The sequence below is a fragment of the Paroedura picta genome, chromosome 6 (assembly GCF_049243985.1).
Source record: "Paroedura picta isolate Pp20150507F chromosome 6, Ppicta_v3.0, whole genome shotgun sequence".
In the NCBI taxonomy this organism is placed as follows: Eukaryota; Metazoa; Chordata; class Lepidosauria; order Squamata; family Gekkonidae; genus Paroedura; species Paroedura picta.
In genome coordinates, this window is record NC_135374.1 from 13,142,437 (window position 1) to 13,161,324 (window position 18,888).

The 18,888-nt window shown below is 47.2% G+C and overlaps 1 protein-coding gene across 3 annotated transcripts in view; it reads left to right on the forward strand.

Annotated features, from left to right (window-relative positions):
* PIWIL4 (piwi like RNA-mediated gene silencing 4) overlaps positions 1-15,598 on the forward strand; it is a 43,414-nt gene extending 27,816 nt beyond the window's left edge. For all 3 annotated transcript variants that reach the window (XM_077341471.1, XM_077341470.1, XM_077341472.1), the window contains exons 14-21: positions 933-1,005; positions 2,093-2,293; positions 8,234-8,337; positions 10,195-10,265; positions 12,555-12,708; positions 13,370-13,495; positions 13,661-13,808; positions 15,288-15,598. In XM_077341471.1, coding sequence (XP_077197586.1) covers positions 933-1,005; positions 2,093-2,293; positions 8,234-8,337; positions 10,195-10,265; positions 12,555-12,708; positions 13,370-13,495; positions 13,661-13,808; positions 15,288-15,404 — 994 coding nt within the window. In that variant the 3' untranslated portion in view covers positions 15,405-15,598. The remainder of the gene's footprint in view (positions 1-932; positions 1,006-2,092; positions 2,294-8,233; positions 8,338-10,194; positions 10,266-12,554; positions 12,709-13,369; positions 13,496-13,660; positions 13,809-15,287) is intronic.
* Positions 15,599-18,888: the final 3,290 nt, after the last annotated feature.

Genomic DNA, 18,888 nt, shown 5'->3' on the forward strand with positions numbered 1-18,888 from the left:
TTTGGTTTGTTATATTTTATACTTCATTTTACGTTTTCTCAGCGGGGACGCAAAGCAGCTCATGTCATTCTCCCCTCCTTTTTGTCCGGGCAAAAACCCTGTTAAGTAGCTTTAGCTGAGAGCATCTCGCTGGTCCACGGTCACCCAGCGAATCTCCATGGCAGAGTGAGGATTCGAATCCAGCTCTCCCAGATCCTAGTCCAGCACTCTAACCCAGCCTTTCTTAACTTATTTATGTTGAGAAACCCCAGAAATATTCTTCAGGCATTGAGAAACTCCAGAAGCGGCTCAATCGTGCAGAATATGGTTGGGAAGCAGAGCTATGGACATGCCTACCCAGATCCCCTCCCCTTCCGGGCTATTTTGAGAAGGATGGGTGGGTTAACATGAGCATATGTGATCATATCACCCAATAAATGTTTAACATATTTTAAAAGTCTATAAAAACAACTTCCGCATTCAGTAAATCCTTCCAGGGCCGTCAAGAAACCCTGGTTGAGAAAGCCTGTCTTAGAGAAATGGTTAAAGGTGGGCTTTCAAGCAGGTAGGCCAGCCTCTTGATGTTATTTCTAGGCCTCAGCCACAGGCCTGGCGGAACAGCTCTGTTCTAAGGCCCTGCGGAACTGATTAAGGTTCCGCAGGGCCCCGATCTCATCAGGACAAGCATTCCACCAGGCCTCGGGGCTAGAAATCCTGAGCAAGTTTTGACTTCAAGATATTCTCTTTGGACGGGGGCATATTAGAAATACCCAGTCTGTATAAGAATCACGAAATAAATATTTTGTGTGTCCAGAATATATACGTTTGATGTCATCCTTTTAGCCTCCCTGGGACAAACAGTGTGCTGTTTTAGCAAGGATGTGCCACAAGCTACCAATGTGGCTAATGTTCTCTAATGTGCTACAGTTTTATTTCTTTATTGTTGTCCTTAGCTTGCAAGTACAAGAAAGCCCTATGGCGTTCGTGAGAACCCTGCGGCAGCATGTGAATCCGGAGCTGCAGCTGGTACGTACGCAGGTTTTGTTAAGCGTTGTCCTTCAGCTGTGCATCGTTGAAGGCATGTTCACCCAGCAGTGTTCAAGGTTGCTGGGAGGTAGGCGTGAAGCTCTTTCCATTGGATGCCCATTTGTATGACGGCGTCGTGGATTTCCGCTTTATCTTCTGTTGTCCGGGAAGACTAACAATGGAACAGCCTTTGTACGTGTGTTCCGTATCGCAGTACGTTATGCCAGTTCAACCAAGGGCTGTGTGTATTGTTGAACAAATGGAATAGTCTTAATACAGAGAACTCTTTTTCAAGCCCACGACTTAAATAAAACCTGAAAATTAAAGGAATAGGAATCATTAGTGCGATGCATTCAGTTTCTCTTTGGTATCGTGCAGTTTTACAGAGCCCCTGGGGAGAATTCGCCTCCTAACAGTTATGTCTGAAATAGATTTATTTATGTTTTGGGTTTTATTCTGTCTTTTCTCAAAAAGACTCGTGATTATAATGTGAATGAACTATATACATTCGAGAAAAATATACAAAAAATTTAAAAGATGCCCCGATTACAAAGCTCACCCCAGAACATAGAAGAATTTTAAACCGTCCAGAGCTGTATGGAAGGGTGGTATAAAAATCCAGAGAGAGAGAGAGAGAGAGAGAGAGAGAGAGAGAGTGAGAGAGAGAGAGAGAGAGAGAGAGAGATTCAGGGAATTTTAGGCAATTAGAATGTGAAAAATTATAAAGCACAAGGTCTGGATGGACTTACAATGCTGTATTACAAACATGTCAATGAAATATATAAATTCAAAAAATATATTACAAAATTTAAATTGGTTAAATACGGTTTAAACATTTCAGAATTTCACAGCTAATACTGCCTTTTATTGGTGTTCTTATATGGGAAGGTCCCCTTAATGTAGCTACAAACATTTTGAGTAAGGAATAATGATACCATTACACAAATTAATGCAAATAGGAAATATATTGACACCCCACCCCCATGAATCCCTGTGCATGGCTGGTAAGCCACAAGGGTATTTCCTGGTGGGTCACATCCTGTGCAGCCCTGACTGGATATCCTTTCTCGGCTTGCTCTTTCCTTAGGTGCTGTGCGTGCTGCCTTCAAATCAGAAGGACTGCTATGACTCCATCAAGAAGTACTTGACCCTTGAGCATCCCGTTCCCAGCCAGTGTGTTCTTGCTCGTACCCTGAGCAAGCAGGGCATGCTGATGAGCGTGGCCACAAAAATTGCGATGCAGCTCATCTGCAAACTTGGTGGGGAGCTCTGGGCTGTGGATATACCAGTAAGTCATGTTTGCAACTTCCCCTTCCCCTTCCAAAGCTATCCCACTCACAAAGCATTGGGGTCAGTGCCTTCTCCATTGTGGCCCCAACTATGTTAGAATGGCCAGCCTGAGGAAGCCAGGAAGGTTCCCATTCTCCTGATTGCCTACAAACTATGCAAAACTGAATTATTGAAGGGGGCTTTTCTACACAGCCAACAGCTGCAGTGTACTAGAATAAGAAGAGTTGGATTTTATATGCCGCTTTTCTCTACTAGAAGGAGTCTCAAAGTGGTTTCCAATCGCCTTCCCTTCCTCTCCCCACAACACACCCCCTGTGAGGTGGGTGGGGCTGAGAGAGCCCTGATATTACTGAAGAAGAAGAAGAAGAGTTGGTTCTTATATGCCGCTTTTCTCTACCCGAAGAAATCTCAAAGGGGCTTACATTCGCTTTCCCTTTCCTCTCCCCACAACAGACACCCTGTGAGGGAGGTGAGGCTGAGAGAGCCCTGATATCACTGCTTGGTCAGAACAGCTTTCTCAGTGCTGTGGTCACCCAGATGGCTGCATGTGGAGGAGGAGCGGGGAATCAAACCCGGCTCGCCAGATTAGAAGTCCGCGCTCTTAACCACTACACCAAGCTGGCTCTACTAAAGGATTCTTCTTCTTCATCATCATCATCAATCATCATCATAGAATCATAGAGTTGGAAGGGGCCTCCAGGGTCATCAATCCTCTGCAGCAGTGGTCCGCAACCTTCCGGTTGCTGCAGACCGCTGCTCCGGAGTGGCGGGAGAGGGCGGCCCGGGGCCCCGCGCACGTGCGGTAGCCCCAGCGCAAACGCGCATGCGCGGACTGCCGCGCACGTGCGTTTGCGCCTGGTAGGGGCGCAAACGCGTGTGCGCGGCAGTCCGTGTGTGCGCGTTTGCACCGCCGCCATGCCGGCGGCCGCGGCTCCCTCTCCCCGCCCCTCTGGGCCACCAGCAAATCGGCCGCCAAAGCAGCCGATTAGCTAGCGGCTCGGCAAGCTTCTCTTCCCCCCCCCTCCCGAAACAAGAAGCTTGCCGGGCCGCGAGCTAATCGGCCGCTTCGGCGGGAGCTGCGGTCTGGCTCTGAAGAGGGAGCTGCGGTCTGGCGCCAAGGCCTTCGCGGCCCGGCACTGGGCTGCGGCCCACGGGTTAGGGACTACTGCTCTGCAGAATGCAGAAAATTCACAACTATCTGCCCACCCACAGAGACCCCAACTCCATAATAATAATTCCATTTATATCCCTCCCCTCACTCAGCGTCTCAGGTGGCTAACAAGCAGTTAAAATACAGCATGCACAGAGTTACCTGGAAAAAAGTTGAGGGGACTATGGTCTATAATATAGGCCCTATATTACTGTGATTAGGTTGCTGAAACTAGGATCTTCCTAAGGAATTTTGCATCCTGCCAGCATGATGTACTGGTTAAAGAGCAGCGAACTCTAATCTGGAGAGCCAGATTTGGTTCCCCACTCCTCCATGTGCAGCCAGCTGGGCGACCTTGGAACAGTGACAGTTAACTCAGAGCTGTTCTCTCAGACCAATCTCTCTCAGAGCACTCTCAGCCCTCCCCAGCTCCATTCTTCACTATGCCATCTCCGCTTCACTGTGTTAGAATCATAGAATCATAGAATCATAGAGTTGGAAGGGGCCATACAGGCCATCTAGTCCAACCCCCTGCTCAACGCAGGATTAGCCCTAAGCATCCTAAAGCATCCAAGAAAAGTGTGCATCCAACCTTTGCTTGAAGACTGCCAGTGAGGGGGAGCTCACCACCTCCTTAGGCAGCCTATTCCACTGCTGAACTACTCTGACTGAGAAAAATTTTTTCCTGATATCTAGACTATATCGTTGTACTTGAAGTTTAAACCCATTACTGCGTGTCCTTTCCTCTGCAGCCAGCAGAAACAGCATCCTGCCCTCCTCCAAGTGACAACCTTTCAAATACTTAAAGAGGGCTATCATGTCCCCTCTCAACCTCCTTTTCTCCAGGCTGAACATTCCCAAGTCCCTCAACCTATCTTCATAGGGCTTGGTCCCTTGGCCCCAGATCATCTTCGTCGCTCTCCTCTGTACCCTTTCAATTTTATCTACGTCCTTCTTGAAGTGAGGCCTCCAGAACTGCACACAGTACTCCAGGTGTGGTCTGACCAGTGCCGTATACAATGGGACTATGACATCTTGTGATTTTGATGTGATGGCTCTGTTGATACAGCCCAAAATGGCATTTGCCTTTTTTACCGCTGCATCACACTGCCTGCTCATGTTTAGTTTACAATCCACAAGTACCCCAAGGTCTCGTTCACACACAGTGCTACCTAGAAGCGTATCCCCCATCCAGTAGGCATGCTTTTCATTTTTCTGACCCAGATGCAGAACTTTACACTTATCTTTATTAAATTGCATCTTGTTCTCATTTGCCCATTTTTCCATTGTGTTCAGATCTCGTTGAACTCTGTCTCTATCTTCCGGAGTATTTGCCAGTCCTCCCAATTTGGTGTCATCTGCAAACTTGATGAGTAGTCCCTCCACCCCCTCATCTAGATCATTAATAAATATGTTAAAAAGTACCGGGCCGAGCACCGAACCCTGAGGTACCCCGCTACTCACCTCTCTCCAGTCTGATGAAACACCATTGACAACAACTCTTTGAGTGCGGTTCTCTAACCAATTCCCTATCCACCTAACGATCTGAAAATCCAGATTGCAGTCCTTCAACTTATCCATCAGAACATCATGGGGAACCTTGTCAAAAGCTTTACTAAAATCCAAGTAAATGACATCAACCAAATTTCCCCGATCCAGCAAACCTGTTACTTGGTCAAAAAAGGAAACTAGGTTGGTCTGGCAGGACCTGTTGGAGACAAATCCATGCTGACTTCCTTGGATCACCAAATTGTCCTCCAGATGTTTGCAGATTGCTCCCTTTAATATCTGCTCCATTATCTTCCCCACAACAGAGGTCAGACTCACTGGTCTGTAGTTTCCCGGGTCATCCTTCCTCCCTTTTTTGAAGATCGGAATAACGTTTGCTCTTTTCCAGTCCTCCGGGACATCTCCAGTCCTTAAAGAGGTTCCGAAGATGATGGACAAGGGCTGTGCAAGTTCTCTGGAAAGTTCTTTGAGTACTCTCGGGTGCATTTCATCTGGACCAGGGGATTTGAACTCATCCAGTGCAGCTAAATGCCTCTCAACCACCTCTCTATCCATGTTAACCTGCCACCCAGACACTATCCTTTGGCTACAGCCATCTCTAGATGTGCCTAAACACTTTGACCTGTGGGAAAAAACAGATGTAAAATAGGCACTAAGCCTTTCTGCTTTCTCTGCATCTTTCGTTAGAGTTTGTCCATCCGCACCCAACAGCGGGCCTATTGCCTCCTTTACTTTACGTTTGCTCCTCACATAACTGAAAAATCTTTTCTTGTTACAATGGGCTTCCCTGGCCAATCTTAGCTCACTCTCAGCTTTGGCCTTTCTGATGATTGATCTACAGTGCCTAGTAACCTGTAGGTACTCTTCTTTAGAGCTCTGTCCTTCCCTCCATTTCCTGAACATTTTCCTTTTCTTTCTTAGTTCCTCTTGAAGTTCTCTGTTCATCCAAATAGGCTTCTTAGAGCACCTGCAGTGTTTTCGTATTTCTGGAATAGACATTGATTGAGCATGCAATAGCTCTTGTTTGAGTAGCGCCCACCCTTCACATGCTCCCTTCCCTTCCAGCATTCTTGTCCATGGTATGACACTCATCATGTCTCTGAGTTTATTAAAGTTTGCCCTACGAAAATCCAACATCCGCGTCTGGCTACAAGCTTCCTTGGCTCCCAATCTCAAAAGGAATTCTATGAGGACATGGTCACTTCCCCCTAGGGTCCCCACCTCCTTCACCTCATCCACCAACTCTTGCCTGTTGGTCAGTATTAAATCCAGTATGGCTGAACCTCTTGTGGGTTCATCTACCATTTGATAAATGAAATTGTCAGCCAGGCAGGTCAGAAACTTGCATGACTGAGGACGCTTCGCAGAGTTTGTTTCCCAGCACACATCTGGGAAATTGAAGTCACCCATGATGACAAGGTCCTGCCGTTTGGATATTTTCTCAAGCTGCTCACAAAGTGCAGCATCCACATCCTCTCGTTGGTCAGGCGGTCAGTAGCAGACACCAACCACCACACTGTTTGTTTTCCCCTCGCTTATTTTCACCCAGATGCTTTCCACTGTAGATATACTCTCCTTCACTAGAATTTCCTGACAGGTAAGCCCTTTCCTCACATACAGTGCCACTCCTCCACCTCTTCGATCTATTCTGTTTTTTCTGAACAGTTCATATCCATCCACCATTACATTCCAGTCATGAGAATCATTCCACCAAGTTTCTGTGATGCCTACTAGATCATACCTTTCCATCAGCATGAGAAGTTCCAGCTCTTCCTTTTTATTGCCCATGCTTCGGGCGTTAGTATAAAGACATCTGAATCCTTTTACTTTTGGTTCCCTATGAGCTGGCCTTGCCGGTTGGGCTGCCTCCGATAGTTTTCCTTCCATACACTCCCTATGTTGATCGTCTCCTTCCCCTAGTGGCTTTAGTTTAAAGCTCTCCTGATGAATCTCCCCAGGTTCCTGCCAAACACATTCTTCCCCAGTTTCGATAAGTGCAGTCCATCAGGTGCTAGTAGGCCTTCCTCAAGAAAGCCTATCCCATGGTCCCAGAAACCAAATCTCTCCTGCCGGCACCAACTACGCAGCCAGTGATTCACCTCCATTATCTTCCTCTCCCGACGCATTCCTCTTCCCTTGACAGGCAAGATTGAAGAGAATACCACTTGTGCCCCCATTTGCTTGAGCTTCCTCCCCAGATCTTGATAGTCTTTTTTAATAGGAGCGATGGTATTCAGGGACATGTCATTCGTTCCCACATGGACCATCACAAATGGGTAGCGATCCGTAGATTTGAGGAGTTTGGGCAGCCTTTCTGAAACATCTTTAATTTTCGCCCCTGGCAAGCAACACACCTCTCGGGTTAGGGGATCGGGCCCAGCCACATGGCGATCCATTCCTCTTAGCAGGGAGTCTCCAATTACCAGTACTCTCCTTTTTTTTTTTTCTTCTCAACTCCATTTCCTTCTGTCCCCGTGGCCTCTTCCCTTTGTCTTAGAGTTTGTTTTGGGACGTCTTCCCTCGTTGACCCTTGCACCTCCTCTGCAAGGGCCTGAAATCTATTCTGGAGCTCCAAAGGCCCCGAGAACTGTCTCGCCCTTCGCCGTTCAGTCTTTTTCCGAACTGCCTGCAGAGGCTCCCTATTGTGGTCAATCTCCTTGTCCTCTTCAGGACTGGTTGTATTCTCTTTATTCTCTTTATTCCATGTTGCAGAGCTCTGGACTACGAACTCCTCCCCTTTCTTACTTTGGGTCAGAGTAATAATTTTGTTTTCTAATCCCCTAATCTTTTCCTCCAAAAGTCTTACGAGCTTACACTTGGGGCAGCTGTAGTCCATCTTGTCTTCTGGGAGGAAGGCAATCATGTCACACTCACTGCAGATGATGGGATGAGTGTCCTGGAGGTCCATTGTAACTTGTAGGCAGTGCAACTACTGGTCAGCAGCAACTCTCCCCAGTAGCTCTCTCCACGTGCTCTCAGTTGTCTGAGCTCTGCCTCTGGTGAGGAGTAGCCCTTTTTAAGCCTCCCAGCAATCACCTCACCCAGGCAGAACAATAACCTCACCTGGTCAGCAGCAACTCTCCCCAGTAGCTCTCTCCACGTGCTCTCAGTTGTCTGAGCTCTGCCTCTGGTGAGGAGTAGCCCTTTTTAAGCCTCCCAGCAATTACCCAGCAATCACCTCACCCAGGCAGAACAATAGCCTCACCTGGTCAGCAGCAACTCTCCCCAGTAGCTCTCTCCACGTGCTCTCAGTTGTCTGAGTGTTCCTTTTTTCTGCAGCTGAAGTCCCTCATGGTGATTGGGATTGACATCAACAAAGATGCCATCAACAAAGGAAGCTCGGTGGTTGGATTTGTGGCCAGCACTAATGTCAAGCTTAGCAGGTAAGAGCCTTTGTCCGTAAAGTAGGCATTTGTAGAAGACATTTTACTGGGAACCATTCTTTGGTTACCATTTGTCAGAATGTATACTACGAGTTTTGTTGAACCCCTTGACACTTAATTGTGGTGGAGGAGCAAAGCAGAAAAAGAAAAGAGGGGGTGTTTCCGCACAAGTGCCAACGTTGCCAATTGGTTCCACAAAGCGGAAACGCTATTTTAAATAGTGGAATCTCGGCGTTACGCATACCTGCATTTGTAGTGGAATCCAGTAGCGTTTCATTCGTTCCCCACAGGTTTCCGGTCTCGCAGGAATCGCTAGAAAGGAAGCGATTTTTTCTGTGCTTGGCCCCGCCCCTGGCCATCAATCAAACGAACAGCCAATGGGGGGTTGTTATGCTCCCGAAAAAACCCTTTCCCTTTAAGAACAGTTAAAAAAAAAAACCAACAACACACATTGCAACGAATATGCGTTGATTCGTTGCAACGAAAGACCCATCTAGCTGGCGTGTGAGCTGGCGATTCATCGTTACCACGCTCCCCCGAGTGAACCCCCCCCCCCCGCACGGGCACAATTTTTGGCCGAAAATAAAGGGAACTTGCAAACGGGGCTGTGTTGTGCTTGGGGACTTAGGGGAGCTTTAAAGCACTTCTGTGGAGGGACTGTAGCCAGAGAAGCCTCGCTGGGTGAATGAAGCCTCGCTGGTTCATTGCTTTCCCCGCTCGCTCCAAGGAAAAAAAATGGTGATCGCTTCGCCGGAAGTTCAGAGGAGAGAGTCAGGGGGAGGGACTTAGTTGGAACCGCAACAATGGGAACGCACAGGTCTTTTCCGCTAGTGTTGCAGATTGTTTGCAAGAGTGTAGCGCTTTGAATCCACTTTTCCCGATTTCCCTTTAAGCGCTACAACGAGTCGCTTTTCGCAGAACTGTTGCAGGAGTGTTGCAGATTGTGTGCGAAGTCTTGCGGAACTGCAAATTAGTAGTGTTTACAATATGAAAGCCTTCTGCTACATTAAACTCGTGCGGAATGGCCCAGGGAATCGCCCTTCCCCACTACATAAGTTTCCACCTTTAGCACGCCTTGAGAGAGTGCAGTTTTAAGCCTTAACTCCCGGAGAAGCAGCTTTCAATGAGATGCTGGAACATGATTAGACTTTAAAGTAAAAACAAAGTTTACTTGCTCAACTTTTCACAAGTGTATATAATGCTCTCTGATCTGGTCTCTCACCAGATCAGGGCCACAGAACTTAAGAAGTTACAAAACCATTCAGTTCTTACATGCTGTCAAATCAAAGCCACTGCAGTGGAGACAACAAGACAAGGCAAAGAAGCAATGACACTCTCTGAGCACAAAAGGCTTTCTCAGAGGCTGGACCAGTTCAAGTTGGTTTCTTGGTAGAGTCTGCAATTCCTGGCATCTCTCCTGACCAGGAATTTGCAGTGCAGAACCACCAGCCCTTCAGAGCAGGCCTGGACCAAATTATTCGCTGCTTGTGTTTCAATACATTTGCATCTTGCCTTCTGTTGTAACGTTTCCCAGTGCTCCCTGGAGATTGGCTACCCTAATCCTTGGGCTTGGCTCCCATGACATGCAAGCATGCATAAGAGGTGACTTTTTCCCACTTCAAGCCCCCACTGCAGTTTTCTGTGATCCCCAAAATTATGCCACAGTAGGTCAGTGCTTTTCCAGGAACACCATGGAAATCAGAGCCGGGGGGGGGGGGCGCAGTGAGAGGGGGGAAACAGCAAAAGTTGTCCTGTCCTTCTCCCCTTCTGCAAGCAGAAGTACCTATGGAAGAGAGTTAGGGATCCAAACAGTGTGCAGAGAATCTGGTACGTAACTTCATTGACTTTCATGCCTAGATGGTTCTCTCGGTGCATGCTGCAGAAGTCAGGAGCGAACCTGGCCGATTGTTTAAAGATCTGCATGGAAGGTAATGATGACATACAAGTTAGCCAAAGAGGCTTTGCTCTTGATTTTATTCCGGGTTCTGTCTAACAATGGCAGCCAGCCTTCTTGGAGGGTGGTGGCAGACGAATTTTGCAATTCTAATGGAGCCGAAATTTGTACGAGAGGCGCCTCCTCCTTATTGATTCTGCCTGCAGGCTCCCCCCCCCCCCCCGCCGGCATTCTCGTCAGATTCTGAAAATTATTATTATTATTATTATTATTATTATTATTATTATTATTATTATTATTATTATTATTATTATTATTATTATCTTTCGATTTATTGCCCGCCACTCCCTTACGGCTCGTGGCGGGTTACAACATTCTAAAACCCCCAATAAAATGCAATAAGCCTGACTGCAAAAAGGAATGCAAGGGAGACATTGCAGGGAGGGGGGTGGAGCCTGGTCCACGTTCTTACTGTTGTCCTTGGCTGCAATAACCAGACAGAGGCCACCAGTAGCTGCTTCTCATTGACCGTTTATGCACTGGAGGTTTCATGCCGGGCTGCAGACTGGAGTTTTAGTCATGGCAGGTTGCCCCACCTCTTCCTGCACCCACATGGGGGAGCATTTGGCCTGGTGCACCTCATCCACCCTCGATTTGTGTTCTTGCATGGGAGCTGGGGAAGTAAAGTACCCAGTGCATAAACGGTCATTCACAGACCTCTCCAGATGTGTAGCAGCCTGCTTGACTCTCTCTCTGGCCTCCCCCCTGCCTCCCCCCACGCCTTTTCTACCTGCCACCGGTTGGGATTGCCCTCTCTTGGGGCTCCTCTTCCTACCTGGGACTCCTTACCAGCCTTGGTTTAACTGATTGCCTGGATTGCTTCTTAGCCTCTCCTGTTCCGGAACTTGGGTTAACCCTTTAGGTTCTTCTGGGGTCAACATTTAGGTTCTTTTGTGAACCCACCGGTCAGTTTCCCTGTAGAGTTGTAGTGGTTTTCCCACTGACCCCTTTCTTCCATGTTGGATCGCCGGGCACCCTCCTGCTACAAATGCAATCTCTCTACAGCTTCTGTCCCCATTGCTTTTTCTTGCACGTGAATGAAAGCGATAAACTGACCATCAATGGGGATTTTTCTCTGCACTTCCCCATAGCATCATGATGCTCCTGCACCTCTTTTCTGTGATCTCTTCTTGTAGTCTCAGGCAGCCACAGCAAAAGGAGGAGGAGCTTGGACTGTGATGCATGGCTGCTGGGATATATATCTGAGATGGGTCAAAACCTGGAGTCCTGATGCACTTCTCTTTTGTCCTGGTGTTGCATCTGGCCAGCTAGTCTGAATATATGAAGGTGACTCAGATTGAGGGTAAACCACTAACACATCACTAACTCCCTTGGAGTTGTCTTTACTTCGCCAATAAATTACATGCACAAAGCGGCCACTGTACATAAATTTCTCAATACGCTACAAACTATGAATTTATTTTAATATTGTAAGCACACATTTCTAAACAGCGGTTATCTTGCTTGCTAAGCAGTAGTGTAAAGAAATTGAAACGTGGCAGTGGCGCAGGAACGGTATCAAACAAGCCACCAGTTGATGCTGTGTTTCGAAGTATTTCTTCATCAGTGATAGTAAATTTCCAAATGCAAAATACAGAGCTTTTCTCATTAAAAAAAACACCTTCAAATGGCTCCAAAATTTATCTTGTAACCGGACTCTCTATAATGCAGCATGCATGTTTGCAGTGTTTACAATATTAAAGCACATACATAGTATGTAGCATTGTATTGAGAAATTTATGCACAGAAGCTGCTTTGGGCTTGTAATTTATTGTACCCGTTATTACTGCGGCCGTATTGGTTTAGCTAAGTCTGTATTTGACTAGCAGCAGCTTGCAAGAACCTCAGGCAGAGGAAGGTCTTCCCTACCACCTACTTAATATCCATTAATTGAACAAGGCAGAGATTGAACCTGGGGCTTGTAGCGTGCTTTGGTTTTCAAAATGCTACAGCGAACTGCAGAATCTGTTGTACAGAGCGCATACTGTGACACAAGCGTACAGTACTGTTGGTCTCCAGTTTTAGTATAACAGGGGAAATTTTTTCCAAGAAGTCTTCCTTTGTTTCAAATGCAATTAAAAGCTCTTAAATAGCTCTCTCACACACGATGGTCAAAAATCCACTTTGTCGCTTTTGTTCCTGTGCAAGGAAAACCCACGGGGATGAAAGATCCCATGTGACAAACTTGTTCTTTCAGGGATCACCTCTGTGGGATCCCCCCTTACACGACTCCGCTCCACATTTCCTTCTTGTCTTTCTGTAGGTGCCCTGAATCAGTGGCAAAAGTGCAACAGGCAGTTACCTGCGCGCATAATTGTGTACCGCGATGGTGTTGGGGACGGCCAGCTGAAGATGGTTGTGGACTACGAAGTCCCACAGCTGCTTAGCGTCCTCAGTGAATATGGTGGGGTTCCCAGGTAATAGATTCTCTGGTCCATTGTCTATTTTCCTGAGCAGATGGATCAGTGCAGTAGAAGAGGGGAAGGGGAGATCCACTCCCAATGCAGAGGCAATGTTGTCCAGTTTTGTAATCATACCTAAGATACTAGGAACACCAATAGGTGTGCATGATTCTCGTTCCCTTTCTGCTCTTTTATGCTCAGAACTAAATGTGTGCATCATTTTCTTGGCACCCGTGGTTTCATCAACCACACATAGCCCAGGCTATAGTTTGTAAAATGGCTTCCGACCATGATGGTAAACTGTGGTTTGGAGCAAACCATGGTTAGTGTAGATAGATTCAGGTGCATAGCCATGTTGGTCTGAAGGAGCAGGACAAAATTTGAGTCCAGTGGCGCCTTTAAGACCAACAAAGTTTTATTTCGTGTGCAGGCACGTATCCTCAGGCCATGAAATGGGAATCATCAGAGTGCAGCTATAAGGACAGAGTAAATTAGCAGGAAATTGGTCAATAGCATCATGAAGATATCGTGCTGGAATAACAGAGTTATCAGTCCTCTGGGTTCAGTTGCTGTTCGCAAAAGCATAAGGGGAATAAAAATGTTAAGGTTAGTGATTAATGGCAGATGCAATCACTTACCTACTACAAAAACAAGGTTCCTTTTCTTATCTGGAAAGGCCCAAATTATCCGTGATTGTCGTCAGGAAGAGATGCCTCCTTCGCTTTTTTACCGAAGCCGACAGAAGACTACAAAATCCTCCCATCGGGACTGTTATTGACACAGAAGCCACACGACCTGAATGGCAAGTAGATCTTGGAGCAAGAGAAAAACCAACACGATGGCTTGTTCCTAGAGCACAGTGTCAAATGCCTGTTAACGGCACTGATGCATATTATAATACCTGTACTTATCGATAGATTTCATCTCTGTGGCTTTACCCACAACTAATTATGCCCTTCCACTTCAGGTATGACTTTTTCTTGATCAGCCAGCTCGCTCGCCAGGGTAGCGTTAATCCCACGCATTATAACGTGGTGTACGATGACAACGGGTTAAAGCCGGAGCATATGCAACGTCTTACATACAAGATGTGCCACCTGTACTACAACTGGCCTGTAAGTAAGAGTTGCATGCCGTCGCCCTTAAGTTAATGGGCATCTTTATCCCATATGACATTAGGAAAGGAACAGCTCACTGTTATAATAGAAACAGTTTTTGTCTGCTAACTGGGCCTCTACGACTTGTGACGTTGGATGCCACGCATAACATAGATACAGGACCTGTGTTCCCAGTCTTGAGCTAAACCAGGTTTCCAGGATGAAATTCAATTTACTTGTTGGTTGCAAAACTCATATCCTGCTTTTCTGCCCATTCGGAGCTGCCTAGCCAGATAACTATTAAAATAAACACTGTAAAAATATATTTTAAATAGAGTTAATAGATATATATATAAATAAAATAAGGAGCTAAAATGTGTATTTATTAATTTAAAATGTTTTTATGACATCTTTTCACCCAATCAGTGTCTCCGGGGTAGCAAACATCCAAACGTTAAAACACTTGAACGATTTAAAAGAATATTTGTTAAAATCTAAATATTTTGTTTGTTTAATTTCTAGACTGCAATACCGTCTTGGGGCGGTTTACAACACTGACAGATACAATAACAATTCAAATCATTAAAACAGTTAAAATGATTAAACTGTTGAATTATTAGACTATTAAATTGACCGAACAGTTGGCGACATCCCCAATAGGTTCTTCTTGGGACAGGCAGAAAGAGCTATCTGGATTGCAGCAGCAGGAGGCCATTTGTATGTTTGTTTGTCTGAACCGGCCTCCTCCGTAAGCCTGGCGGAAGATCTCCGTCTTGCAGGCCCTACGGAACTGTGTTAGTTCCATTAGGGCCGTGATGTTCTCTGGGAGCTCGTTCCACCAAGCAGGGGCCAAGGTTGAGAAAGCCCTGACCCTGGTCGAGGTCAGTCTGGCTTCTTTTGGTCCAGGGATTACCAAGCATAGAATCATAGAGCTGGAAGGAATCTCCTGGGTCATCTAGTCCAACCCCCTGCACTATGCAGGACACTCACAACCCTATTGCTCATCCACTGTCACCTGCCACCCCCTTGAGCCTTCACAGAATCAGCCTCTCCGTCAGATGGCTATCCAGCCTCTGTTTAAAAATCTCCAAAGATGGAGAACCCACCACCTCCCAAGGAAGCCTGTTCCACTGAGAAACCGCTCTGACTGTGAGGAACTTCTTCCGGATGTTTAGATGGAATTTCTTTTGAATTAATTTCATCCCATTGGTCCTGGTCCGTCCCTACGGGGCAGTTTCCTGTTGCAGAGCAAAGCGCCCTCCGGGAACATAAAGGACCATCTCAGAGGAGCTGCACTCTCCTTACATTGCAAGCTATTTCAGGTTTATATTTTATTAATTAATGCAAAAGTACATAACTTGTCCTTGGAATATCAGTGGCTAAGGAGTAAACAGTTTCTCATTTCGTATACAGTAGGAACATCGCAAGCTGCTTGCTGCTTCTAGGAGACCTTCATGGTTCAGGCTGCCTGATCTCTTCCTCCTGTTTTGTTCCTAGGGCCTCATCAGAGTGCCGGCTCCTTGCCAGTATGCCAACAAGCTGACTTTCCTGGTCGGTCAGAGCACCCATCAAGAGCCAAGCCTGGAACTGGCTGACAAACTTTTCTACTTGTGAAGAGCACAGAGACGGGGATTTTGAAGAGGGAGTAGCACCTGCTGCAGTTTGGAGTTTGAAAGGGGGGGGAATGTTACTATTTTAAAAACTGCAATAGCAAAAATTATGGTCTGTTACCTGAATGAAGAGAGCAGATCACTTATTTATACAATATTTATAAGAGACAATTGTTATTTTAAAAATTAAAGTTGCATTCTGCGTTCTCCTGCAGAGGAAGTGGTCCGTGACATATCTGCAGCTAGATCAAGCAGGTTGCTGCGCATAAAACCTGGCAAAATAAAAAGCCCTGCAGGGGCTCGTGGGAATTGTAGTCTGTGGGCATCTGTAGTCCATGGCCACCTATGGTCTAGACCAGGGGTAGTCAAACTGCGGCCCTCCAGATGTCTATGGACTACAATTCCCACGAGCCCCTGCCAGCGAATGCTGTTGTCCCCCAGGCACCAAGAAGACAGAGCATCACTGCCCCATAAAAAGTGTTCCACCTGTGCCTTGTGGCTAATAGCCACTGATGGACCTCTGCTCCACGTGTTTATCCCATCCTCCCTTGAAGCTGCCTATGCATGTAGCCATCACCACTTCCTGCGGCAGTGAATTCCACAAGTTAATTCCTCTCCTAGGGCCTTTCTCCCCCCCCTGATCACCACCAGCACCCCACTCATGCTTTCCTTCTAGCTCATCCACAGCCCTTCGTGCCTATATTTCCTTTCTTCCTGCTCCCATTAATCTTCCACTGGCCATGCTGGGTGGTGTGTGCCAGTGGGACCATTACACTAAACCCATCAGGATTGCCACCTTTCCTTCCCTGGAAGCATGCGGTGGCAGCGGGCTTTGCCAGAACCCCTGGCCCCTGGAGGCTTCCTCACACGAGGGTATGCTGAAGCCAGCCCTGAATCACGCACATAACAATAGGCTTGGAAGTAATCTTGATCACAGTCCTTCCCCATATCTGAACACCCGACCATCTTCTGTTTTCAGATCTGTAGATCAGAGGTAGTCAACCTGTGGTCCTCCAGATATCTGTGGACTACAATCCCCATGAGCCCCTGCCAGCGTTTGCTGGCAGGGGCTCATGGGGATTGTAGTCCATTAACATCTGGAGGACCACAGGTTGACTACCTACCCCTGCTGTAGATATTGGCCCAGGGGCCAGGGAAGGGGGCTCTTGAGTCTGTATTATATGCATATGATTTACTCTTCCGAAGCTTGAATAAGTTCCTGGAAAAGGTCAAGTTTCATTTCGTATTAAGACATGCCCTGTTGGCTCCCAGCTCCCCTTCATTGATGCACGGCATCTGTTTCCCAGTAATAACACTGAGCATTCACATAAGGCTTAGATTCTCCAGGGAGCTTTCTTTTTTTATCTTACTAATCCTTCGTATTAATATTATTATAGCAGTGGTAGAAAGATCTGTCTGTGTGTGTGAGAGAGAGAGAGAGAAAGAGGAAGGGGGTGCCTAAGGCTCCCTCCTTTCAATGCGGAGGTGAGATTTGGAGCAGGACTTCCCCAGGTTTGCTGTTTTCTTCTTAGGGCAGCCTTTTGCAACCTTTTGACTGTGAAGGAACCTCTTAAATACTTTTCAGACTTCCAGAAACCCCGGAAGTGGTGCCATGCCCCTTCAGAGAAGTGGGCATGGAAGAAATTTGGGGGAACCAGCCAGTCAATCAATTGATCATTTACTGTTCCCATCCGACGAGGCCTGTAGAGCAACAGGGGAAGTTGGCTCCAGTGATCTCTAGCGATGTCAGAAGCCATCTGAACTAATGGGGAAGGCCACGTAACCCCTGGATTCCCCAGAACCCTGGTTGGGAATCCCTGCTCGAGGGCAAGTCACAGCCCTGATAGTTCTCCCAGAGCAGTCCTGTCGGAGCTCTCTCAGCTTCACCTGTTGTGGGGAGAGGAAGGGAAGACGATTGCCTGAGACTCCTTCAAGCGGGGTTAAAAAAACAACTCTTCTTTTAAAGAGAAAGTGCAGAGAAATCCTCAGCCAGTCCTACCCCCTTTGAAAGGATAGCCTAACAATGTCATACATTTGTGAGCTCTATTCCCTTCTCTCGGTAAAGGTATGTAGATGTGTGAGCTAGCCTCATCTCCCCAGATCTCAGAAGCTAAGCAGGGTCGGCCCAGGTTAGTATCTGGATGGGGGATGTCCAGGGAAGAAGCGCCTTGCAAAGTGGAAGCAGCCAGTGGCTCACCCACCCCTGAACATCTCTTGCCATGAAAACTCCATGGGAGTTTTCCATAAGCCGGCTGTGACAAATGAAAAAGCCAACAAAAGAAGCTGGAGTAGCCTCAAGCTCATCAAAGCAGGGGATCGCCCACTGTTAAGTATGTGTGTGGATGGGAGCTTGCTATGCCAAGCAATGGCAAACCCTTTCTGCTCATCTCTTGCCTTGAAAAGACCCGGGAGGGGTTGTCTACCTGTTGGTTGCAACTTCACGGTGTTTCATGATTGTTATCTCTAGGGTCTGTCTCATTGGGGCACAGATGGACTTGGAGAGCAAGCTCCCTGCAGTCCTGCTTTTCCTGGGACACTTTGATGCTGAGGCTCGAGGTTCATTTGTTATAAGCGTGCCTTTCTCCGGATCATGTTTTAGGATGCTTTGGGCTGATCCTGCGTTGAGCAGGGGGTTGGACTAGATGGCTTGTATGGCCCCTTCCAACTCTATGATTCTGTTCATTGCAAAAGCACAGCAGCTGTTTTTGCCACGCGGTCTTGGCTGGGGTGTGCCTCAGTAGATCTGTGTCATTGCCACTGTGGTTGTACAGGTGGCAAAAGAGCTCTGATTACCAGCAAGGGACAATATGTATCCCTTAAGGCCAAGGCCAGGTCACTAAAACAACCTGTTGTGTTCAGGTAGACACTGCTCAGAAGCTGGGATTCCATGGCAACTTTGGACTGATAAAAAGGATTTCTAGCAATGGAGGTTGATGTTGTCTCCTCCCCACCCCCATTGTAGTCCCAAATGTCCCCTGAAATGCTATTCCTGGGGGAGTTGGAGGCCTGCAGGGAAGAGGGGGGATGAGCATTGCTCCTTCCTTCCACAGGCAGAAATCCTCCATTGGATTTAGCCCCTCGTTTGCCCCCTCTTCTAGAGCTTCTTGTGGCGCAGAGCGGTAAGGCAGCAGACATGCAGTCTGAAAGCTCTGCCCATGAGGCTGGGAGTTCGACCCCAGCAGCCGGCTCAAGGTTGATTCAGCCTTCCATCCTTCCGAGGTCGGTAAAATGAGTACCCAGCTTGCTGGGGGGTAAACGGTAATGACTGGGGAAGGCACTGGCAAACCACCCCGTATTGAGTCTGCCAAGAAAACGCTGGAGGGCATCACCCCAAGGGTGATGACTTGGTGCTTGCACAAGGGATACCTTTACCTTTACCTTTACCTTGCCCCCTCTTCTAGCCTGTGCAATAGGAAAACAAGTTGTATACCATATCTGGCCACTGCAAAATCCCCAAATAAAAACAAAGCACACCTTTCATTAGGACG